The 24,800-nt window shown below is 40.6% G+C and overlaps 5 protein-coding genes across 5 annotated transcripts; 2 read left to right on the plus strand and 3 right to left on the minus strand.

Moving 5' to 3' along the window:
- Window positions 1-281: 281 nt before the first annotated feature.
- On the minus strand, window positions 282-3,272 carry LOC133150849 (claudin-9-like). The gene is made up of 2 exons (XM_061273415.1): window positions 2,379-3,272; window positions 282-1,935 (listed from the first exon to the last, which is right to left on the minus strand). The coding sequence occupies exon 2, from the start codon at window positions 1,791-1,793 to the stop codon at window positions 1,125-1,127; it is 669 nt and encodes a 222-aa protein (XP_061129399.1). The 5' UTR covers window positions 1,794-1,935; window positions 2,379-3,272; the 3' UTR covers window positions 282-1,124.
- A 146-nt stretch (window positions 3,273-3,418) lies between these two features.
- LOC133150842 (GTPase IMAP family member 4-like) lies at window positions 3,419-5,750 on the minus strand. The gene is made up of 3 exons (XM_061273406.1): window positions 5,421-5,750; window positions 5,187-5,258; window positions 3,419-4,588 (listed from the first exon to the last, which is right to left on the minus strand). The coding sequence occupies exons 1-3, from the start codon at window positions 5,428-5,430 to the stop codon at window positions 3,657-3,659; spliced, it is 1,014 nt and encodes a 337-aa protein (XP_061129390.1). The 5' UTR covers window positions 5,431-5,750; the 3' UTR covers window positions 3,419-3,656.
- A 2,669-nt stretch (window positions 5,751-8,419) lies between these two features.
- On the minus strand, window positions 8,420-10,197 carry LOC133150839 (GTP-binding protein Rhes-like). The gene is made up of 2 exons (XM_061273399.1): window positions 9,531-10,197; window positions 8,420-9,005 (listed from the first exon to the last, which is right to left on the minus strand). Exons 1-2 carry the CDS (start codon window positions 10,135-10,137, stop codon window positions 8,476-8,478), a joined length of 1,137 nt encoding a protein of 378 aa, XP_061129383.1. The 5' UTR covers window positions 10,138-10,197; the 3' UTR covers window positions 8,420-8,475.
- Window positions 10,198-11,188: 991 nt separating this feature from the next.
- Window positions 11,189-16,569, plus strand: LOC133150830 (MYCBP-associated protein-like). The gene is made up of 13 exons (XM_061273386.1): window positions 11,189-11,311; window positions 11,385-11,503; window positions 11,642-11,825; window positions 11,931-12,046; window positions 12,186-12,336; window positions 12,747-12,859; window positions 13,674-13,783; window positions 14,176-14,272; window positions 14,364-14,556; window positions 14,681-14,868; window positions 15,018-15,128; window positions 15,875-15,970; window positions 16,419-16,569. Exons 1-13 carry the CDS (start codon window positions 11,218-11,220, stop codon window positions 16,527-16,529), a joined length of 1,683 nt encoding a protein of 560 aa, XP_061129370.1. The 5' UTR covers window positions 11,189-11,217; the 3' UTR covers window positions 16,530-16,569.
- Window positions 16,570-17,171: 602 nt separating this feature from the next.
- Window positions 17,172-24,469, plus strand: LOC133150831 (epsin-3-like). The gene is made up of 12 exons (XM_061273387.1): window positions 17,172-17,180; window positions 19,113-19,244; window positions 19,354-19,512; window positions 19,786-19,869; window positions 20,159-20,456; window positions 20,634-20,755; window positions 21,061-21,192; window positions 22,814-22,937; window positions 23,034-23,159; window positions 23,254-23,349; window positions 23,450-23,722; window positions 23,800-24,469. The coding sequence occupies exons 1-12, from the start codon at window positions 17,172-17,174 to the stop codon at window positions 24,096-24,098; spliced, it is 1,854 nt and encodes a 617-aa protein (XP_061129371.1). The 3' UTR covers window positions 24,099-24,469.
- The last annotated feature ends 331 nt before the right edge of the window (window positions 24,470-24,800 follow it).

A 24,800-nucleotide genomic window follows, 5' to 3' on the forward strand; every position in this document is an offset into this window, starting at 1 on the left:
ACAATCCTGTAGTGATGAAGTTATTTCATCAAGTTCAATTGGAGAGCTCAGCTTTGGTGTCTGCTGCCCTCGTGTGACGCAATTGATAATTACAGTAATTTATTATTCCTTGTTCAAATTCAGATGTGCATAAATTATATTGTATATTTGTTCGGTCTTTGTCAGCCTGCTTTTATGTGACAAAATAACACCGTTCCTCATAAATAAAAATATGCAGTGGTGCAATAATAACACTTTTGTTGTTTTCAGAACTATTCAAAATCACTGCGGACTCACACAGATATGTTTGTACATGTTTTATTAGGTGCTAATTTTTAGTGATATAATCTGTGGTGCACAAACAACAAATGAAGAACACACTGCTAATATTGGATTTCAAACGGGTAAATACATACTGCATCTATGTGGACTCCTGTATATACGGGTCCACTGATGCACGGACATTAGTTGTGAAAAGAAAAACATTTAAACAGTCCCTTTGTATAATATTATTTTATGTTAGATAAATTAATAAATTGATTAAATGATGTATTCCAACAAAACATATTTATTACATTTAATACATAATATGAAAAAATTTTTAAAAACTCAGAATTATTTCTGTTAAAGGAATATAGCTCAAATCTACATTTGTAAATGACACTTTCATTGTGTCAACTAAAAAATGATATTAAAAGCACCCGATTTCAAAAAAATAATTCCACAATTTAAGGAAAATAATGACGAGTGAAAATAAGCCTAAAAAATAATTTAAAGTAATGACAATTCGACTGCTTCACCCTGAATAAAAAAATCGCGATTAAAAAAAAACAGTATTTTCTCTCACTCTTTCATTTTCTCGCGCTCTGACATGAACACACATGCACAAACACACTTCCACGGACAATAAACCTCTGTGTGCTGTCTACCCACTCAAGTCACCATTACACACATGCAGAGGCTGAGTGAAATTTGACAAATGCACTTTATGCTACACACATTAGTAAACAGCACAGCAATTACCACCCTCATTCTCTCAAATAAAACAATTTATGAATTTATTTTTTTATCCTGATGTGATTTATGCAAAACATATGACGGTCAAAATTCAAACAGCTGGTACATCCGATAAAATAAAACACCTCTTAGACATAAGCTTTTTCCTGTGGCTTTGCTTCTGATCCCGCTGCCCCCGAATGTGGGTTGTCTTTTGGTGCTCTTCTAACAGGCAGTCCTCCTCTTCCTTTTGGAGAAGAACCAACGTGCAGTAGCACGCCCCCTAGCAACAGAAGCACACTGGCCACCCAGCCCAGATAGAGCGCTGGTCCCAGCTCTCTCTTTAGAGGTGCTGCAACATTTGGATCGTAAAAGTCCCTGATGACTGCATAGGCGGTCCAACATATGGGAATCAAGAAAGCCAAACCAGCCACAATGAAGAGCACCCCTGCGAGCCTGGTCAGTCGATCCTTGAGCGCTTGGTTAGCATCACCAAGGCAGTGGGTGCACTTTGCCCCCATCACCCCGAGTAGGAGGGCCAGAATGCAGAGGAGCAGAGAGAGGACAGTGAGGCTCCGTGCGGCTTGAATGGACGTGGGCAGAGCCAGCGTTGAGTCGTACGTCTTACACTGGATCTGGCCTGTGGTCTGAGATAGGCAGTTCATCCACAGTCCTTCCCACATCACCTGGGCGATCACCAGTTCCCCACCCACGAAGGCGGACACGCGCCACAGAGGCGCCGCGCACACCAGAATCCCACACACCCAGCCGAGCACTGCTAACACCAAACCCAGCAGCTGAAGACTCGTCGACGCCATCTTTGCTGGAAAAAAACCAAGGTCTCACTTTGAAAGAACTCTCATACAAAACTCCCTAGGAAGCCTTAGCGTGAAGAAGTCCTGGAAAGATGTGTGACTGTCAAAAGACACCCAGATGAGTCCACTTCTTCAATACAGTGATCTGCAGAGATAACATGTATTGCCCGTTTAAAATCAAACTTCAAAAATTGCATGTGAGTACTGAAAAGATTATGCTCCAAATCACAGCCATCAACAACAAAGCCTGTATGTCTCTCGGTTGCTAAAAACAGGATCGAGTTGACATCAGGAACAATGGGATTGATAACTTCTCTACGGTTTTCTGGCAGGGATTTAGGGTCAGATAAAAATTATACTCTTTTTCTCTCCAAATTTCCAACCCTTGTCTCCTCGTTATTACAGTAGTGCCCTATCATTGCTTTACTATCACCAATCGCTCCTATGAGTCAGTATGTTCGAAACAGTACGAAGTGTTAAGACAAATAAAAATAAACTAAACATTTGTAGAGTCAAGTTACTTGATAAAAAATAGCAAACCAATCTCTTTTCTAAAATGTATTAATCTAGTAAATGCAAGTTTCTTACCGTTTTGGTTGGGTCAAATGTGAGTGTCCTCACAGTCTTTGACTCTTCTCTTATGACTGGCCAGATTATTTGCGCAGGCCTCGTGCTGAAGAGTGTAGGAGGGCTGCAGTGTGTCATACTGCATACTTAATACTCACACGCAGAAAGTTATTCCACAAATGACAACACAAGGAGACTTTGTTAGAGACGCATGCTTCAGAAGAAAATCCCAATGATGGCTACCCGTTATGTCATTTGTCTGAAGATAAAGTATTTGTTGTGCTAAATTCATTTTATTTTCCTGACTTGTCTTGAAAAGCTTTTTGTAAAATTAAGCACGATGTTAAAAAGAAGAAGAATGGTAATCTTGCAAAGTTCATAATCAAAGTTGTGGTTGTTCACCTCTCAAAGAAATAAGCGGGTCAAAATATATGGCCCGAAGTTTCAAATTCAGGTCCAGAAAGTAGAGAGCATGCCACAGTTTAAACAACTGGTGCTTTTATCAGCCTTGACCTCATTTACTTGCCAGCTCAGTTGATTAGAAGTACCTGTGGCTAAAGCCAAACTGTGGCAGGCGTTTTACTTCTACTTACCCTACCAGGAAGAAACACTACAACCAAAAAAAAAAATCATATGCCTTTAAAATACTGTAAATATTTTTCTGACAATGTCAATAACATCAACAATATTATCTTTGTAAAGGCAAAATTCATGTTACACGTTCTGTTGGCCCTCATGTGATGGATAAATTCTGTGACCTCTTGTTGCCCACTCATTGAAGTCACGAAAAAGGTCAGAGTAGTCTCAGTGGTCTCTCTCCCAGGAATCCAATCTTTTTCCTGCATTCTTATGTTTTGTGTTTGAGTGACGTATATTGTGAGGTTACTCCTCAGGATGTTTCCCCTCTCAGTCTTAAATACAAATGTCGGCCGACAGACATTAGCCATTGTCTTTCATTTCCTTAAGGGAAGCGAGCTTGTAATGTTTCTAACTACAGCACATGACTGCTTCAATAAAGGATACGACTAAAATGATTATTTAGCACAGTTGTGACACTTGAATAAAGCTGCTGTAATGTGGTTCATTTATTTAGATTCATGCTCGAACTTAAAGGTGAGGATTATCATAGCGTTCACAGTTTAAATGAGAGTTCGTATCCCGAGGTCGTTGCGTAGTTCGGTGAAAAGGATTTAATTCTGTAAATGGATGATGCCGAAATAACATACTTCACTCATTTACAGTCAAAACAAATACTGCATGCTGAATATGGTGCATCATGTCCTTGGCACTGACCTCCTTCTATATTGGAAAATCTGATTTAGCTTTGCATCTAATTCCTTTCCAAAACCAAAGAGCAGCTAAGCCACATAAAACTCCCAAGAGTAGAGTAGGCGCTCCAAGCGCCAGCGCCACGGTGGTCTCGGCCCCCACCGCGATCACCATGCCAGCCAACACCAGCACCACGGCGGCCGCTGAGGCCACACGGATGTTCCTTCCTTTCGACTTTTTCTTCTTTTCCTTCTCTCTCTCTTGCCTCTCCCTCTCCGCATCCCACACTTTTCTCTCCTCCTCCTTCTTCTCTTCCTCCTCTTGTTTCTTCCGTTCTTCTTCCTCTCTGAGCTTGCTTTGGGCTTTCTCGTACATTTCGTTTGTGTAATGTTTCCCGCCGTTGTCTTGTATCATTTCCTTGATCATGGTAACAAGCTCTTTGACCTGGACTCGATCATCTGCGTCGTTGTTGTTGAAGGCGTGATATCTGCGTCCGAACGTGATGGAGAGTCTACGCAGCTCCTTGCACTCCTTTAAGGCGTTGTCAGCTTTGGCCTGGTCTTTGCATGTAAATAGCATGATGGTGTACATGGATGCATCATCGCCAAAGTTATCCTGGATCCACTTCACAGCATTTCTCTCCTCCTCGGTGAACCTCACGCCGAGCCTGATCACGAGTAGGAAGGCGTGAGGGCCCGGCACCGACATCTTGACACATTCTTCAATTCTTGACTTTAATTCTTCCTCCGTGATGGCCGTGTCAAACAGGCCCGGCGTGTCAATGACCTGCACCGCAGTGCCATCCACTTCCCCGCTCTGCGTCTCACAGTGTTTGGTCACCGACACCGGGCTCGGATCCTCTCTGAAGGCAGCTCGGCCAAGTATGGTGTTTCCTGTTGCGCTCTTCCCAGATCCAGTCTTCCCCACTAGGACGATTCGAAGCCCTCCAGGCAGATCAACAGCTGTAAAGGAGATCACGATTCGGTCATTAGGCCTGACCATATTTTTCAATTCGGTTTTGTCATACAAGTCTGACTGTGATTTTTGTTTCTCTGTATAACTGCAACAAAAGAATTAGGTCCAAAAAGTATGACACAGAGCCAAAAAAATATATATATAATATAAAATAATAAAATAATATACATACATTATGACCATCTGTAAAACGAGAGTGATATATTTCTATCATTTTACTGAACAGTTAGAATTTAATAAGATTTTACTTTAATACTTCTCCAACTGTGTGACTCAATATAAAGACTGTAATGCCTCAAAAAGTGAAATATTTGACACTGCTCGTTAGATTGTGCAAGTGGTCAATGATGTGGCTGGTCAGTGTAGTTTTAATAAACACAACTCGTTAGTGTCAAAATATATCTAAGATAGTGTGAAGTTATTCTATTCAATCTTCTACGCTACAATGATTGCGAGTACATTGTACAGCCTGGAAAGCAACAGGCAACATTAATATTTGAGTATTTAACTTGAAGAAATTGGTTGACCAACTTGGGACTCACAATAATCATAAAGACAAAGGATAAGGATATAGAATAAGCATACCATCAACGTTATGCAGACCACACCCATCGGCTCGAGGTAGCGTTTTCTGCTTCTTTTCTCGCAACGGTATTGCTGAAAGGTCAGATAATCATGTAGACACACCAAGGGAAATGCATTATTCATCATTGTTCAAATTTCTGTTTCTGTCTTGATTATCATATTCAAAGTACGGCAGAAAGGGCAGTTAACCGTCACACAATCAATCTGTTATTTCTGATCAAATCTTTGTCTTACCTTCTGCCATTACTTTAAGTTTAATTTCCAGTGAGCCAATCTTCCTCCAAATTTGAATTGAGATCAAGCCAGCTTTGCCCGTTTGTTTGACTGGCAAACTTCTGGAAGCCCGGGATCAGCACAGGGGCTTCCTATTTCCTTGTATTGTCTTTAAATTCAATTTGAGACTGAATCCCTACATTAGCAGTCTAGCGCGCTCTGTATAACCTAAGAGGGTTGGAGAATCAACACAACTTCCATGTTTTGATATTATAAAAGTAAACACATGACCAGCACTCCTCCTCTTCAACTAATTAACATTAGTTGATTTGACTTGTCCTTTTGCTGAGCTGGTTTGTTGAGAGGGGAGGGAGAAGACATCACATCCTTCCTTTGGTGACTTCCCCTCCCCTCAAAAGCCAGACATTATAATATCTTCAGTCAAGCCTGGAGTGGCCCCTCTAGGGCATCAGGAGAATTCCCACTCAGCTGGGAATTTGTTCTTTTCATAGACCTTTCTGAGATAGCGCTTTCTCGTTGCAACGACATTTCTACTGGGAAAGTCTATGGTTCATCATACTTTAGAATTCTATGCCGTTCTCATGCAAAGTGTAATATACAATACACAAAAATTACATGATCTTGTAACACAGATTTTTTTCTCATTTTTGTGTCAGTCTCCCCAGTTTCCAGTCACCTTAGAAAGCATCATTTCATTCAAATTCAACTTTTAATATTAGGGGATGCCCGAGGCTTGTAAAATCCAAATTATTTGTTTCCAATACAGTCGATGACTGAAAAGGAAAATTCTCACTAAAAGCAGCTCTAAAGTAGATTTGTTTCTCGTACAGTTTTGTTGCAAAACCCAATTAGGTTTTGTATTTATTTGTGCTACTGATTACAATCAACACTCCCAGTAATATGCAACAGCATCATCAGCATCTTTAATTTGACCTAGTTAACTAAGAAAATGCACATCATTCTACAATAAACAAAAGCAATTGGAAATTAGTATTAGTACAACCATGTCGTATAACAAACACACATTGCACATAATTGTACAACAAAAAAAGCAATTGGAAATTAGTATGAGTACAATCAAGCAGTATAGCAAACACACATTGACCACAAGCAGTAATTAATAAGATAAGATGAGTGTGTTGGACACTGACAGGTGGCAGGCTTATTTGTTTACGTATGTGCTTGTTCTTTGCTTCTGATTGACTTGCCCTTTCATATACTTGCGTGACTAGTTGTCCACATATCTGTGTTGAATGATATCTCCCAGCTGCTGTGAACTAAGGACTGAATGGACTGTTGACAAACACAACGCCCTCACAATGATGCTAACATTTCCATCAGATGTCTGATGTCATACTGACTAAAGAGCGGTTAAGGTTATGATCCATCTGTGCTATGTCTGTGATACAAGTATATATTTAAATGCTGAGCAAGGTTCGCACCCAGAAGCAATCAACACAATATTTAGAAACAGAATTTTTATGACAAAATATATTGCGTTATAAGAATTATATCATTAAACATGGGCATTGATAATCCAGCAGTATTACATTCTTTAATAGATAGAACACACTGATGAGCTCAACAAAATCAAAACAGTTAAAAAAAAGGAAAAGGCAAAATGTCATTGCTCAAAGAATCATAGAAAGACTTGCATTATTTCAGCAGAAAGCCATATTTTTTCAATAAAATCAATAGCTATTTTTATTGCAAAAAAAAATCTAATGGTACACGCAGACGGACATATGGACGGCCGGACGGATGGACGGACGGCCGGATGGACAGACGGATTGATAGATGGATAGCTGCATGGTAGCAGGGCGGAAAATCACAACAGCTTCAACTAAAAAGTTAAAAAATTAGAAAACAGGACAGATCTTACGTAATACTGCACATAGGCACAGTCCAAGCATCGTTATCCTCGTTTTTCTTTTTCCATCAATGAAATATAATACAAGACTGAACTGAGCGTGAATTTCTCTGAGTATCTGAGTTTGCCATATGCGGCATCAATCAGTGAAACTTGATGCTGCATATTCGCAAACTGTGTACCTTGTGCATTTCCGACCCCACTATGGGAGCACACAGTGTGACTTCTCATTGTTTACAGATGACTGTTCACCTGTTCAAATGCGTGTGGTTTTGTCTGTGAGTACATAATTGACACTAAAGTGTGCACTCCAACCTTACTCTAGGCACAATATGTGTCTCTTATATACCTAAAGATCACCGACTATTAAAATGAATGGCTGAAACCAGTCAACGCATTTTTATGTTTCCATGAATGCAGCTGCTATTACTATTATTTATTTATTTAGATCTCTTGAATACGACGGGCCGTGATAATCATGGGGGTTGGGATTAATTGTTGTATGAATTTTACAATTAAAATCAATTAACGTGATTAATTCCATTACGCAGACTGATTGGTTGCTGCAAGCTGCTCCAAATCTTCCTCAAGGGAAAAAAATAGAACAAAAAAATCATGATTAGCGTCAAGTCGACATCACACCAAAGATGTCAGAGTCGAGCAGTTAACTTGACTAAGATTTAATTGCATACTGGTTAAGAGTGGCTCGAGGAACACAAGACAATTAAATGACTGGACAATCCTATTTCTTTGTCACTGCTGTTTTATGTCCTAAAACACAACATTGTCTCTATCTGCTGATTAGACATAGTGATTTTTTTTATTTTGTTTTTATTCACTAAGTTGAGCTTTTTTACTATACGGGCAACCTCCCTACAATATCATGACGATTATTGCATCTTGAGCTTCATGCTGTGATCCTATTGTGACATTTGGATATAGGTCGACAAAACAAATAAGGCGACGAGTTGACTACTCTGTACAAATCCTAACACATACAAACACAGAGACACACAAAGAATGAGTTGAAAGGAAAATAAAAGACTTCTTCAAAACTGAGAAAAACTCAAGATTTATTCTAATTTCATGTGACGTGCAACCGAGAAAACACTTTCTGCATAACGTCAGGAATAAAGTTTTTCATGTCAGAGGATGTTTTTTTTTTTTTTAACTGTGTTTGGTCTTTCACTGTATCTGACATCTTTCTTTCGTTTTGCCAGTCTTGTGTGCACTTTGTGGTCCAGTGACTTGTCGTAGCTCAGCGCTGAAGCTCGGCCTACTGGCCAGCGGGTACAGCAAGCCGCAGGCGTCATCGTCCCCCATCAGTTGGACTGGAAGGTGACCGGTGCGCATGGCTTGATATGAATGGAGTGACAATTTGCGGTGTTGTGACGGTCCAGTTTCAGCCGGAAGCCCGCCTCGCTTTGCCAAAGCCTCAAATACTTTCTCCAAATTGGTGCTGTCCTTTGCTGAGGTTTCAAAGTAGGCGCAGTTTTCACCGAGAGCACGGAGAACCTCTACACGGGAGACTTCCCTCTCACCTTCCTGGAGATCGACTTTATTAGCGCAGACCACTAAGGGGAGCTTCTGCTGAGTAAAATTGTGTGGGACTTTAGTTAGTTTGGATTTGGCTGCCAGGATCTCCCGTCTGAGAGCGCACACTTCTTCAAAGGAGCTTCTGTCATTCACGCTGAAGACAAGCAAAAAAATGTCCCCTGTAGAAACAACAATATGGATTTATTACTTTCAATTAGTAATTTACACTTTTCATCATGGGTGTCAAATTCAAATGGCAATTTGTTTGCTTGGCATTGTGTTCACTCAATATATTAAACAAAGAATGTAAAAAAAACAAAGGCAGTACCTATCCAATTGATTTTTGGCACAGGGTACATTACAGCATAGCAATCAAATGAGAGATTATCATGGCTGCTGTGAGGAATTGTCACTTATCATTTGTCTGAAAATGTTTATTTATTCATTAGAAATATTTCATTCCATCTCTCGGAGACAGCAACCTGCTGTGACTGGCAGAGCGTTAAAATGCTCTTCAAGATCACCTTCAAAAACACCTGTTGTCATTCATACAACAGAATAGCCTCCTGCAAATGTTTAAACAGGCTCAAATTGTGAGTAAATTGACACGAAATTTCAGAATTCACTTTTGAGGCTGATTTTTTCCATGTATGAGTGCCTTAATGGGGAAATACGACGCGCAATATGATAAATAATATACGCACCAGTAAGGATAGACAATCGCCGCTTGGCTGGGAAGTCCCTCTCCCCGGATGCATCTAAAACATCAATTTGGTAAGTTTCGCCGCGTATGCGGAACAGTTTTCGGACAAAATCCTCAGACGTGGGCTGGTACTCCTCCACGAATCCATCTCGCAAGTACCGCCGCAGGATGGAGGTCTTGCCGACTCTTGGCGCACCAAGAACCACGATGCGTTTAGAGTTTTGAGGCTTGGTAGAGAATGAATGCTCATGTCGGGGTTCTTGACCTATTTGCCGTCGCCGCATTTGGCAATGAAGAAGCAAAGCTGCCAGCTGGTCTAGTGGAGAACTCTTGCACATCTCACAGTTAGTCGGCTGTCTCGTGGTTGCGCCCGGGCGCGTCTTCTTGTCCTGCCGCCACTGAGACGTGGCTACTTTAAGTATCCCCAAACCTACTTTGATCCCCGACGAATTGAGGTTTTGCGATGCGTTTTTGTACGCCAATAGGACTTTGGAGGACCAAGAACTCTGCGCGTCTCTGCTGTCAATGAGCTGGGAGCTATCCGGAGAAGAGCATGCGCAGAATTGCTGGGGTGTCTTTGCACCAGTAGATATGCTCCCAATTTCCATTGTTTTTGTAAAATGTTCTATCCGTGTGTGAAAGAGCGTGCTAATATTTGGCTCCGTGACTCCTCTGTTCTGCTCATTTATAGCCTCAACCACGTGATCCATCTGCGTCATGATGCTCGCCGGAGTGCGTTTTTCACCATGCACATTAAGATCTTTTGAGTGATGTTCTGAATCTTCTGAAAAACCTGAATGAGATCACTGAAGTGACTCATTAGTATTTAAATTCTCTGGCGAGCAAATGGATTGTTTTTTTTTTAATTATATTCATTTTATCTTGTAAATAATCATTTTGGCCTGCACAATAGTGTGTTGTTAACGTATTCCTGGTTTCTATAATTGCAGTGTAACAGTAACAGGTGACTGCATTTCCCAATGAAGGACCTCTCCGATTTGGAATTTACATTCCCTCGTCACACTCACTGACGTGTGTCAAATATAAGTGTGCTGCAGCACTAAGCATTACGGTAAACACGTGTGCGCAGTTGCTAAGTGCATTTGACAACAACCCAACATGCGCAGCTCACTGCCTGACGACGGCAAGTATTTGAATGAAAACTATGTTCAGTAACTCTGCTTGTTTGTGAATTGTTTGTATGGGTGATGGTTTTGTGCTATTTTGTGTAGAAACGTATATCCCCCGTGAATAGTTATATCCAATGCATAAAGACGTCATTGAAGCAAGCGATGATGACGCAATCCAAAAAATTTTCCTGCACAGTAACGAATCCTGCAATAATATGTTGAGTATCCATACATGTGTCATTGATCACTTTGGAACGTTGCTGGGATACGTCAGTGTATTTACCATCTTGGATGTGGCAGATCTTGCCAGTCTAAACTATTGCATGAAGTCGTGAATTCTATAAAGCATCTTTGTACATAGTAGGGATGTAATCATAATTTTCAAATGTAACATAGCAAATATTTTTTGTGTGGTGCTACATAGAGGAATGGGTAGAACCGCACTAAGATAAGAGAAAAATTGTGGTTTGTGAGGTTTTGATGATCTATTCCAGCTGACTACTGTTTTTGATTTTCCGTTGCAGATTCATAAAACAGCAAGCTACAAACAACAAGCCTATGGCTCATGCGTTCAAAAACCAGGCAGCAGATGTGAACAAAAACGCTCATCCACTGACTCGGCACCTTGCATCTCGATCTTTGATGCATTTAGGTGTGTTGTGTTCACAATGACACAATTCTCAGGATGTTGTACTTATGGAGAAAATGTGTCTATTCTGCAAAAGGCGTGTCTTCGGGATCTGAAGGCTTTCAGTACGATGACAGTGGGATGCTTCTTCCTCATAGCATCCTGGGTACTTTGGATGGCTTTCGAAAGTACCTGGAGATGAGAGGAGAGACAGAGGTGAATTCTAAATGTTACTTTTACATTTATACATATTATATTTATAGATATATATTTGCCCGTCCTTGCATGAATTGTTCTAAAATGATTCAAATGATTATCTTTTTAATCTTTGCATCCATGTTGAACCTCTTCCAGTTGGTTAGAAAAATACCCGATTCTAGAAGAGACCCTCTATCCCAGGTCCTAAGGATGCATCCTCCCGAGGGAGTACAGAACCAGCAAGATGTTCCTTCGGGCCAAAGAAACATCCAAGCTAATGCCCTGCAGAAATGGGATGAATACATAAGGCAGCGCAAACGACAACAGAACAACTTATCTGGTGAGCTGATTATAAATATAGATATATTCCCTGTCAAAGCGTTTGGTGAACTCTTGGTGTTATTATTTTTTTTTTATGCATTTTGACAATCCCATCTGTCCCCAGGACGCCTCCACAGACCAGTAGAAAACTTACTGATGAACCGAGATTACCCTTTCAAAGAACTAGAGCAGCAAAGAGAACTTCTACGTCGAGTCTTGCCACTCGTCCAGTCAGGATATGTATGACCCAATTTTTTATCTATGTTTTGTAATCTGGATCCGTTTAATGTCACTTGCCAAATAATAAAATATAGAGATTTATTTTGACTGTCTTGATAGGATCTTCAACCTCGTGTATATTTGCTTCAATGCCATATAGGGGGACCGTGTGGGAAGTGAATTTTGGAGTTTCCCCCAACAATATGGAAATGAATTAAGTGGCATCAGAGCCACTCTGACACAGACGGAACGAGGCATTCGGAAACCTGTCACGATTATTGGACAACCACACAGCATACTGCAGGAATCTGGTAAAGTATCACACACAGAGTCACACACACACAAACACACACACATGCACACACTGCATAAAAACATATCCAAGCAATGCGAGTGATTTACTGCGACGAGTTTAGCGACACCCAACGGGGGAAGCTGCACATTGCAATATAAAAAATATTTCAGTTAATAAGGAGCTTCTAGATACCGATTTAATAACCATAACAGAACCATAATAATGAGTCTGGTGATTACTGTTATTTTTTAGCAATGTGTTATAAACCTGCATTTGCCATTGCAATTATACAATAGTGAGTCTTGGACCTGCTACCTTCCATTCCCAATGCCTGACATACTGTAGTGGCTGAGGTGTAATACACTTGGCCAAAGCCTTGTTTTTTTATTTATTTAGTTTTTTTTTATCCTTCTGGGAAATGCTTAGGAATCACTTGTGCTGAGTTGCTGTATCCAGCCTCTCAGATTGTGGACCCAAATAAGGACATGCATCAACGTGCACTTCAAGAAGTCCTGCAGGGCTTGGAACTCAACAAGAAGGTAATGCAAATTAATGTATGTATTTCATCCCCGAATGCGTTTTCTATATGTCAGTCTGGTTCACCTTAATATATCAATGCAATCTTCTCTTCTGATTTGGTGTTTTACTTTATAAGTACATAATGCCAACTTGAAATGTTTAATATTTAAAGTGATGCTACTAAAATCACCAAGAAATTTCAGTGTTTGTATATTTCATTTAAAAAAAATCAACCACAGAACTGACACAAAAAAGTTTTTACATATGCAGTGAAATTCCTTTTGTTCGTGTTACGGATGTCCAAGTGTGCCCATGCAGTACTTTTGTGCAACCTAATTACTTTGGCTGAGACAGAAGGGAATGTCCAAATTGTCAAAAAGATTTGTTGATTGGCCACATTATCCAGTCCCTAGCTGAGGTATCAGAACATCAATGTTCTGCATTATAATTATGATATCAGCAGGGGCAACCAGTTCTCAATTACTCGAACGTACCAATTGCACATTATGGACTCATTTATTCATATTCCACCCTTTTCAATTATTTGTGCTGTTGACATAAGCAATTATATCAACGTGTTCTATCGAGCTGTAGACTACCAATATATGTGCAGAATCTTCTGAAACACTAGAAATTATTGCAACATGGTGAGACCACAACTTCATGTGTGGTAAAAGATGAAAAATTATTGAATCTGTAATTTGACCTGAGACTTAAAATGGGGAGAATTCTGAGCCAGAAAATGCACATACTTTGTACAAAAGGCACGTGTGACATGATTAGAAGATAGAGTGTAATAATTTAAATAATCGGAATGTTCCATTTTAATTTTAGGATCTCAGTAAACTGGAGGTGATTGGTTCCAGCGTACCTGTTGTTAAAGACTCCCACCATGTACTTTTGGAAGAGGAAGAGAACGATCCCGAGATAAAAAATGAGAAAATGTGAGTAATGTGTGTCATCTTGCTCAGGTAACTGCGAGACAATCCTGATGTCCAGACATTGCTCGAATTGAGGGAAAATTGTTGGCTTACGTTCACCATAACTCATCAATATGTCATTAAAATTTTAGAAGCTAATTTTAAAGATATTATTTTTGTTGAATTTCCAATGTAACATGTAATTTACCACCATGCTGAGTATGGATTTCATATAATTTGTAGCTCTCTTCACTTTATGTGCCAATACCAAATATTTGGTAATAATAATAATAATAATAATAATAATAATAATAATAATAATAATAATAATAATAATAATAATAATAATAATAATGACTACCATCCTTAAAAATCAGATTACCAGCATTTGTATTTTTTGTTTTATTTTCTTCCAGTAAGTCACTGGAAGATCAGTCTGATACTCTCCACATTCCTGCCATGACGTTCGCTGGTCGGCGTGCAAACTGGACCGGAAACACTTCCAGTCTGCAGGTAAAGAATGGCTTTCTTCCACTATTGTGAGTATATTGGTAGTTCTGTCGAAAGTCTCCTACGTTTATCAGATCTTATATGTGTTGACCAGGGAACGGTAGGAATCAGCACGACAGTAGTATTTGAAGCTCATGTTGGGGAACGAGTTCTGTCTCAACTGGAGATATCCAATGTGGGTTGCACAGCCCTCCTCTTCAGCTGGCAGCAGCTTCCTCTGCAGCAGAACTTCTCAAACCTGCAGTCCCATTCAAGCCGCCCACATTTCTACTTCAACACCTCCTCAGGTCACATCATCACTTGTTTGATGGACACTACAGGGTTACAGAAATGTATCTTTGAGAGTTTTGTCTTGACGTCAAAGCAAGCCTCAAATTGCTTAACTTTCCATCATTCTTCTCTTCCATTTAGGGGTCATCCATCCAGGTGAGACCTTGCAAGTGGAGTTTATTTTCAAGTCCTCGAGGCCAGGCATTTTTACTGAGCAGTGGCAACTCAAAACCCACCCATTGCTGCTACAAGGAGCCTCAATTCAGGTCACACTGAAGGGGGTTTCACTTTTGCAGGACAGAACAGCAAGTCAGAGACAATACATAGAGGTATGATCCACATTGTCAAGGGAACAATTATTTTACCTTCTGGTATACACAGTACAGTGGCGCCTTGAGATATGAGTTTAATTTGTCTGAGAAGGAGTGGACTGCAGAAAAAAAAACTGTTGTTATTGTTGTTGTTGGTGTGTCTACAGACGAAGTTGGAAGAGACAGCTCGACTGGAAATTTGCCGGAGGATTGTCTATGAGGTACTGCGGGGAATTCAGACTCCAGAAAGGTCCACCTCTCCTGCAGAGCCATACACGGTATATAAAAAAAAAAAAAGAATCACCTCTTCATCTAATTTATTGGTGCATAGCTATCTGATGATCTTGAACTTCTCACTAATGCCCCTACACTATAAAAAGAGTTATGTTGCCATGTTACCTAACTGGGTTGATTGAGAAGTTGATTAAATTGTTTAAAATAGGACCTAGCCAAGAGTCTTAAATGACCCAATTACAGAGAGATCCATCATAAAAAGTGTAATTTGAATGATGATATGATGATAATATGATAATATGACATTATTTTGTGTGGTTTTGTCCGTGAGTACATAATTAGCGCAAAAGTGTGCACTCCACCTTACTCTAAGCACAATACGTGCCTTTTTTTAAAACTAAAGATGACCTACCACTAAAATGAATGACTGAAACCAGTCTTCTCTAAAGTTTACGGCGAACCCATTTCTATGTTTCCATCGATGCAGCTGCTATTACTAACATTACTTATTTATTTTATTTATTTTATTTATTTTATTTATTTTATTTATTTTATTTATTTTATTTATTTTATTTATTGTATTTATTGTATTTATTTATTTTATTTATTTTATTTATTTTATTTATTTTATTTATTTTATTTATTTTATTTAGATCTAGTGAATTCATGACCCTTTATCCAGTCAAGCTAGTGCCAGTTGCGTTTGATTCTTGCATCACCACAACATCCTGATTCAGACAGGTTGTTTTGGTGAATTTTAGTCCAACATTTTATCCTTCTTTGTATTTAGTTGCAGTATATTGAGCAATCAGAGGAGGACCTAAATAAGCTTCTGCAAGAAATGAATCCAGAACACATCTGGGACATCTCTGATACATCCAGACAGGTAGAAACATTATGTGATAATGTACTTTAATAAGACATATTTACATCCTCTTTGTATTTGCTGTGCTTTCTTTGCCCATTAAACCATTTGAGAAAATAACACAAACTTAGACTGACCAATAGTATAGTTTTGCAAATAAAATGTGAAATTGAGCACATTTTCACACAGGAGGTTTTAGCCCGATGCCAGCAATTTTATATTCAGTGTTTTTTTTTCCCCTCTTTCTAACAGATGAGTCACAGGTAAGCTACAACCTACTACTCTCAGGGGAGCTATGGTAACGGAAAACTAAAGCGTTGGAGCTGCATTGGTCAAAATCATTTTGCTTTAAACTGCCTCAAACAACACTGTTTGCAATCTCCCAAATTTACATAAGCGGTAGAAAATGGATGGATGAAACAGTTCAGTATTCACTTAGTCGTCATGAATATAATTATATTTTTGACAGGCTGATCCTCTGGACGATGAAACGGACTCTCGGCGTGCTTCGATGGATAAGCTCAATGATGATGAGCCAGATGCAAACTGTGATGACACGCAAGACAACACAGTTGAATGATTTGGGTGCATCAGAAATAAAATGATAAAAGTGTACTGGACTACAGTCATATCTCTGTTCAACTTTTATTACATAAAAATATAGGGCCGATATTATTTTGGGGATTGCACCATCTTGGTGCACCATCTGACATCCCATTTGTTTAAACTTTAAACACTGCAGGACTGCAATTTCTCTTTAAATTGTGAAGGCTCAAATACGGGCCGGACCGTGCTCCTATTTAAAGCATCGTGATCATATAGTGTATTAATAAATTTTTCAGTTATCCCAGTGATGATCCTGGTGAATCCTGACTCATTCATCCTCGCAACAGTCACGACCGTGGGCCGGTGCAGCGCTGACTCTGCACAAAGTAAAACAGACGCCCCCTTCGCACTCCCCTTACTCCACGCGTGTGTGGTATTGGTGTGTGTCGGTGAGTGAGGTGGGGAAAGGCAGTGGGTGAGCTTCCTATGCGGATTTTACTATTGACTCCCCGCCCGGGTTCCACGCACCAAAACCGGGATTTAGACAGTCCGCGGGGGTCTTCACCTGGGTCGGCATTTGTTATCAACGCTGCGTGTTTCACTGTGGTCACGAGGCAAGGGAGGACATCATCTTGGACCTGCAAGGGGGAGAGGCAGTGCGGCGAGGGAATGAGCAATGGGAAAGGTAACCGGAATGAGACTGATTTATTTGTGCTATCGGGTTCATTTATTTGGGAATATCATACGTGAATTTTATTTATTTACATATTAGATGACGCATAGTCGCTAACGTTGGGAGTAAAGGTGTTTGTATGAGGGGGCGTGTGTTATGTACGTGAGGAGGTGGTGGTGATGGTGAGGGGGCGCCCTGAGCATGCTCACGCATGATGAAGACCGACTATGGACGCCCTCGGCAGTCGCCACCTGAAATATGCAGTAAAGAACTTCTGCTTTATACACGCGGCTCGCCGTGCAACGTGGTGACGTAGGCATCAGTTCCTTCATGGACTTCATCATGCAAAATGGGCTATACAATGTACAGTCACATGTAAAGGTCACTGAAAGACTTAAGAATAAAAACATGCTACCATGAAGACAATAATGGTTTTGGTTGAACTTGCTATGACTATTTCCATGTCAATCAGCCTTTCCCAAACTTCAGGCATTGTCAGGTATGCAGGCTGAAATACATTAAACATAAGCTACAGTGTATCGACCATCAAGCAGGGGCAACTTCAACAGAAAGGATAATTGACTATCCAATTGGCTGGTGAACTGTCCATGGTACCCCACTTCTTGCCCAACTGGGATAGACACCTGTTACCTGTGACCAGACCATAAAGACAAGCAATATTGAACATGTCAAGGATGAAAGAATTGTTTTGTATTCTGCAGTGATGTTAAACTGCACTGGATCATACTGATGGCTATCTATAACAATTGGCTTACCCTATGAGAAAGGCAAAACATTAAACATCATTATCATCACATACTCTATGATGCAATTCAGTTTCAATACAAGCATGTGAGCATTTGTGTCACCTTGGGTTAATGTACACAATGTGAATAATTGGTGACCAAAGGAGGATGTAGTGTACCTTTTACATAAACTCAAGTGGAATAGGCTCCAGCTTCTGCAGGAACAGGATAAGTGTGGATCGATGGATGGGTGGATAATGCTAGTTTTGTTGGATGTTATAGCAATCCAAGATGTTTTTAAGGGAGTCCATCATCCCAAGAGGAACGGAATTCAGTTATTTGGGGAAACCTAATGGTAAATGAGTCGGATGAGAATGCTCCAGGCATGTAAGGTAACCTTGACCAAGGTATCTAATCTAACTCAGTTGGTGTTGTGACTGCTGCAAAACCCAAACAGTGCTCCACTTTGGCACTCATCATGTCAGCACTATTGAGTGAACCGTGTTGACGATTGTCATGAGCTGCTATGTCCAATCTTGAATAGTACATGTAAAATAAATACAATATAATCAAAACCGATATTAATTGTTGTGCATCGAGTCTACAAAGTGCTAACTGCAATGCCTATTAAGCACTGTCAGTGATGCCAAGGCGGATTTAGCAGAAAGTTGATCCTTGCGGTAGCCGTGCCCTTCAGTGCTTTCCGTTTATGTATAAGCAATGAGACCACTAAAACTGCCCTCCAAAAGAGGACTGACTTAGTTAGGTTCAGGAGGAGAAGTAGACTCACATTCTCTTCACAGGAGCCCCCATAATCAGTTCCCTTGTTCCTGCCTTCATCGTTTTCGTAGAGAAAAAAAATATGATGTGCACTGACCTCAATAAGCTAAGCTATGAAGAAGCCTCATCAGACACCTGATTGCCAGTGCTTCTGACCTACTTCCTCCTGAGTGTGCACCAAATGTGAGCCACTCATTCACTTACTACTACCATCAATTATTATTCCCATTGCTTTTTGAGAATAACCTGTCCAGTTCCACACACATGGGGATGCTGTGTAAAACCAAATAAAAAATCTGACCTGAAATCTATATTTGACTGAATATAATCCAAAGAAAAATCCTACACCAGGTCTCCTGATAAAGGGGACGCATTAATTTGCCCTAGTTGCTTCTTCAGTCCCTTTTCTCTTTTTCAGCTTCACCTGTTGAAGGCCTGCTCTTCACTTACGATCACTCTGACTCCTCCATCACCTGTCAACATGACAACCTCATCCCTGCGTAGGCAGGTGAAGAACATAGTTCACAACTATTCCGAAGCGGAGATTAAGGTACTGTGTGGTCTTTGTGTGTCAGTGATGGGTGATGGAGGATGAATAAAAAAAGGGAATGTTATGCTTCGGAGCAAAGTGCTAGTCATTGTTCTTGTCTTGTCTGTAGGTTCGTGAGGCAACCTCTAATGATCCATGGGGGCCGCCATCGTCTCTCATGTCAGAGATTGCTGATTTGACCTTTAATGTGGTGGCTTTTGCTGAAGTCATGGGCATGGTGTGGAAGCGCCTCAATGACAGTGGCAAGAACTGGAGACATGTCTACAAGGTGAAAGACACAGCTAACTTGCATGTGTTACACTTTACGGATAGGTGCTGCTGATATTTTGGTCGCCCACCTAGCAACACGAGGGCAGGAAAACACTACACCCCTCAAAACTGAGTGTCGCTATCGATGTAAAAGCTAAGTTTTTGATTTAGCCCTCATATCGGGCTCATTTTTCTCAGTGTAAGGAGTAAGTGAGCTCCAAGCTTGTGTTTTGCTTCTATATCAATATAGTGAAGGTGTAATGACATTGAGCAGTGTGTCTTTTGACTTCAGTCCCTGACCCTATTGGACTACCTACTGAAGACGGGATCAGAGAGAGTGGCTCAACAGTGTCGAGAGAATGCATTCACTATTCAGGTACGGCACAGCAACTACAGAAATACTAACACAGACCGTATTGTATGTTGACAATTTAAAACAACCTGCAAAAAGTTAATGACAGCATTAATACATATGAAAAGTTATTTCTAAGAATGTTTCTAAATATTTATTTTTGGATTGTTTTTACAATCGTGCCTTACAGTTTTAAATCATCACTGATTTTTTTTGAAGTAGGACCCCAATTATGGCGATATGAACCCATTGAAAATCCATCTACTGCAACCATGTACAAATAAACCAGAGGATTGTCTTTTTCTTGGTTCAGACGCTTCGTGATTTTCAATATGTTGACCGTGATGGCAGAGACCAAGGGGCTAACGTCCGAGAAAAATCGCGCCAACTGGTGTGTCTTCTCCGGGATGAAGACCGTCTTCGTCAAGAGAGAACTCAAGCGCTGAAGACCAAAGAGCGAATGGCCGGTGGAGCGGGTAGTGGCGGAGGGGCCATGTATGGAGGAATACCCTCATCCTATCATCCGGGCAGGCGGACTAGCCAGCCCAGCATGGCTGCACTCTACGGGGAAGAGTTGAGCCGCTCCAGAGGTTCTCCATCCTCCTTCAACTGTGAGCGTTCAGTCGATTCATTACACTGCGTTGGGGTTTTTACAACATTAGGTCAGCATCACACTGCCTTTGCTGTCCCAGAGCTTCTGCTATTGCACACACATCTATTTGCTTCGGCCTTACACCAACACACACACCCATACATATCACCATGGCACCCTCCTTATTGTCCCTCAGCAGCCTCATCTTCATCTCCTCGAGATGCCTCTGAGCTGGAACAGGCTCGACCACAAACCACTGGGGAAGAAGAGCTTCAGCTCCAGCTGGCTTTAGCCATGAGCAGAGAAGAGAATCAGAAGGTACAACAACAGTCCACCTACTCCAGATGGTGCATTAGCTATCATTGATCAGTTCAGTTATGCTATACATTTTTTTTCCAAATGGACCACACTTTATCTTTGCCAACCAAGTTCATATAATTTCAAAAAATATTGTACTGTATTGCATTAATCTGTTCCTCTCCCTAACAGAATCTCGGTAACATACATTTTACTAAAAGAAAAAATCTCTTAGCTACCATTGTGATTCAAAATCAACCTACGTGATATCAGCAAAAATAATTGCCGACACATTACCGAGTTAACGTCATGTATCTTTCACAAAGAATCTGATGTGCTCACTGATGATGTCAAAGATGCCAACCCTGCAGGAGCGGCGCTGTCGTCAAGGAGACGTGTCAGTCCTGCAGAAGGTCGTGATTGAGAGCAGGAGAGCGAGCCAGTCAGGGACACAGGAGGTGAGTAAGAAAACATTTGTGCACGATTTTTGTGTGGGCGTATATTCTATCTATGATTGTGCACTTGCATATTTGTTCACTTGTGTGGAGAGAGTGATACGAAGCAAAAAGACATACATCAGCAGAATGAGAGTGAAAGGTGGGAGAGGGGAAAGAGGTGCAGCTGTATGATAACGCGTTTGTCTTGTCTAACCTTGAGCACAACGTGACATTAACCGCAACACAATCTCCTTATCTGGTTGCACAGAAGTCCCTATTGTCATTGGCCGGTTGGTTGGCAGGCCAATCAAAGTTGCTTACTGATGTATACAATAGTTTATACGCATCATTCACATGCATGTACATAAATACTGTACATAATCTACATATCTTAGTATGATTCTGAAATTGCAACCCATCGTGTTTGCAGTTTAATACCACTTTACATTTCCATAATTGATTATTTTGTTTGAAAGTGGCAGGAAGAATATGGTGAATAAATGAAGGTGTGTTTGAATCACTGCATGAGGAAACACCCACACAGGTTTGAAGCTTAGTGATACCACATGACTTAAAACACCCTGTTGGGGAAACTGCAGTGCAGTAGAGGTGTTTGTTTTAATATAGCACTTTCCAAGTCTCTTAATGAAGTAAGTGAGGAATGCGTCGCTCCTTTGTCCCTCGGCTTGTACTGCTGCAAACATCATTACGCTGTCTCTCCATGAGGGAATGCCCAATTGTCCCTCGATAAACAATCAATCGTTGGGGCTTCCAGCAACAAAGTCACCTTATGTGCTCATCTGCCTCCTCACTGCAGATGCTTGCCTTTCTATTTGACTGCTCCATCATAGAAAGTTTGAATTGCAGTTGGATTCCAATTCAAACGCAAGTGTGGTTGTCCTTACGTCTTTATATGAGCACATTGATGACCAGTCCAGGGTGTAGTCTACCTTTTTCCTCAAAGTCAGCAGAGGACTTAAGAACAGGATAAGGGGGATAGAAAATGGATAAATGAATGTATTTGATTTGAATGCAGGATTTGAGTATTGAAGGGATATAATTGATCATCGGTCATTCCATTTATTGACTCTAAACCAGCCAGTAGGCTAGAGTCAGCACTATATACAACAAATAAGAAATATTTATATTTATAATAAATAATTTATTATTATGATGAATATTTGATGAGATGATGAAGACAATCCTACTTCTTCCAGTTTGTCATCTTAACTTTGTTATGGTCTTTAATAGAGATGTCCAATATTTGTTTCTCAAAAAGCCTCATTGTCATCTGACCTGATCATGCAGCTTGTTATGCAAAATTGTTATCGGGATCAAATTCAACTTGACAATTTATTGCTATTGAAGCATATAACGAATCATAAATTATTAAATCAGCATGACTCGGACGTTTTTTAAAATATTGTTTGTTGATCAATTCTCATTTTGTACTGTGTTTATCCCTGCACTAAAAGCAAACCAACATGCAGAATTGCAGTAACTACATTTTGCATATATTCTCTTCATGGATTCAAAGCATTTTAGGCATGCACAGAAACTACAAATCATCAAACATTGTGCACAAGTCTATAAAAACAATTCTATTATATGATATATCCATACTATTTTATTTCTTCTATAGTCGACAATGCTGGACCTTGTAGACGTCTTTGGTGCATCGTCTGAAAGGCCACCTCCGCCTGGTGACCCCTGGGACGCTGCCCGGCCTTGCTGTAACATCACTTCTGACCCTTGGGATTCTGTAGGTGAGTGTCCTGTCATGTTCACACAACAGTGAGAGAGAAAAGGGATCATGTTTCAAACATCACTACACACAAAGCTTGCTTTCTCCATCTTCACAGCCGTCCCATCCTCGAACGCTGCTAATCCATGGGCCCCTTGGGCCGACTCGTGCAGAGAGCCATGGGAGGCGGCGCCCACCTGCAACCCTCCAGTCAATCACACGTGGGAAAGATCAAACGAGCTCGGTAATTTCCAGAATCACTGGCTCGTTTGCTTAACTTTCTTTTTATTTGTTCTAATATCAAAGTGTATTTCATCAATGAAACATGGTTCATGCAGAGAGTGATGGGACATATATGGAGAGTCCACATGAAACGGAGAAGCCTCAGCAGGATTTTCCTCAATGGTCTTCTTCTCAGCCAGAGAGTCAAACAGGTAAAACAAGTCACAAATGTACAGTTTGTGTCGTAGACAAATTCATCAAGTGTAGTATTTACTCTCTATTGCAATTCCACAAGGACTAATCTCTGTGCAGATTCTGAAGTACGTGAGACTGAAGACATGTTCTGTGGAGCGGATGATCCATTCAGAAATGAAGCTCCGGTGAAACCTCTGCTAAATGGTCGGGACTCAGACAGTCCAGAGATGTTGGATACGTCTCGACTCGCACCGCCTGTAAGCACTACGCCACGTATGTGTCAGACCCCTGAAGCCTTTCTTGGACCTACGGGGGCCTCATTGGTCAATTTGGACACACTGATACCCCCAACTCCGCCAAGCAAGGCGCACAACAACCCCTTCCTCTCAGGTAAGAACTTCGAGTGAACTTATGAGAACAGAATCTAAGTTTTAGATTTCTAACCAGTGAAATGTCCCCATTCGCAGGTCTGAGCAGTCCATCTCCTACCAACCCCTTCCACTGTGACCAGCCTCGCCTTACCCTCAACCAAATGCGCCCATCCTCGACATCTCCGCTGCCCCCGCACATGCTGTCCTACAGTTCGTCACTTCCACTACCTCTCCTTCACAGAGGGTCAACCCTTCCCTCTTCGCAGACCCAGCCTCCCGCCAGACTTATGGACCTTCCCTCCAACCTTCTCCAACCAATGCTCCCCCTCTCTTTGCAGCCCATGGCTAACATTCAATCCCAAGCACAGACACAGAGCCACAACCCGTTCCTCTGAGACTTCATTTGCTTTTGCCATTTGCACACTCTAGACTATAACTTGAACCTGAACCAGAGTCAAGATCTTATTAAATGTCTGTCTGTGTGCACACATGAAATGGATCAAACATCGACTGGAAATTCAGCAAGCCTCATGATATTGCAGGAACGTTTTTGTAGAGGTATCTTCAAATCTATATTACAGTGCACTTCTGTCCCTGTCCATCTAATTTCATCAAAATCCTTATTGCAGCATTAATAATGCTATGGTTACAATAGCATAACTGTCCATTGATAAATTGTTCACTAATTTGACAGGGTGGGCTCTGTATTTTCATTCCTAGCACAAAGCGCTGTCTAACTGCACATTTATTTTCCTCCTGGGCTGAAGATGGGCTGACTCAATACATATGAGGGCATAGAAATGTGTTATAAATATATTTTAGAACACCAAATAAAATTCTGGAATGCTTATTTAAAAATGATTACATAAATCAGGAAATATTTCACTGTGTAGTGATTGAATATGAGTTTCACTTTTGAATTGAATACTGAAATAAATTAGGTGTTCCTCATAATTTGAGATGCACAAAAAAATAAAAAGTCTGTCCAAACTTCCAGAACCATACACGTTTTTGTTTTAGTACATGTTTACACGTGGACAAACGTGTTGGTAGCATAATAAAAGAAAACCCACATTAAAAATACCTTGGCACTCACA

Source organism: Syngnathus typhle, linkage group LG3 (assembly GCF_033458585.1).
Source record: "Syngnathus typhle isolate RoL2023-S1 ecotype Sweden linkage group LG3, RoL_Styp_1.0, whole genome shotgun sequence".
In the NCBI taxonomy this organism is placed as follows: Eukaryota; Metazoa; Chordata; class Actinopteri; order Syngnathiformes; family Syngnathidae; genus Syngnathus; species Syngnathus typhle.

Bases quoted from the DNA above. Each gene is read 5' to 3' on its own strand.
- LOC133150842 (XM_061273406.1), bottom strand. The intron at 4,589-5,186 runs GTATGCTTATTC...TCTCCTTTACAG, and splicing joins TGGTCTGCATAACGTTGATG to CTGTTGATCTGCCTGGAGGG.
- LOC133150831 (XM_061273387.1), top strand. The intron at 19,245-19,353 runs GTACTGTGTGGT...TCTTGTCTGTAG, and splicing joins ATTCCGAAGCGGAGATTAAG to GTTCGTGAGGCAACCTCTAA. The intron at 22,938-23,033 runs GTGAGTGTCCTG...CCATCTTCACAG, and splicing joins TGACCCTTGGGATTCTGTAG to CCGTCCCATCCTCGAACGCT.
- LOC133150839 (XM_061273399.1), bottom strand. From the start codon at position 10,137: ATGGAAATTGGGAGCATATCTACTGGTGCAAAGACACCCCAGCAATTC. The intron at 9,006-9,530 runs GTGCGTATATTA...TTGTTTCTACAG, and splicing joins GCGATTGTCTATCCTTACTG to GGGACATTTTTTTGCTTGTC.
- LOC133150849 (XM_061273415.1), bottom strand. From the start codon at position 1,793: ATGGCGTCGACGAGTCTTCAGCTGCTGGGTTTGGTGTTAGCAGTGCTC.
- LOC133150830 (XM_061273386.1), top strand. From the start codon at position 11,218: ATGGCTCATGCGTTCAAAAACCAGGCAGCAGATGTGAACAAAAACGCT. The intron at 14,273-14,363 runs GTAAAGAATGGC...TGTGTTGACCAG, and splicing joins GAAACACTTCCAGTCTGCAG to GGAACGGTAGGAATCAGCAC. The intron at 14,869-15,017 runs GTATGATCCACA...GTGTGTCTACAG, and splicing joins GTCAGAGACAATACATAGAG to ACGAAGTTGGAAGAGACAGC.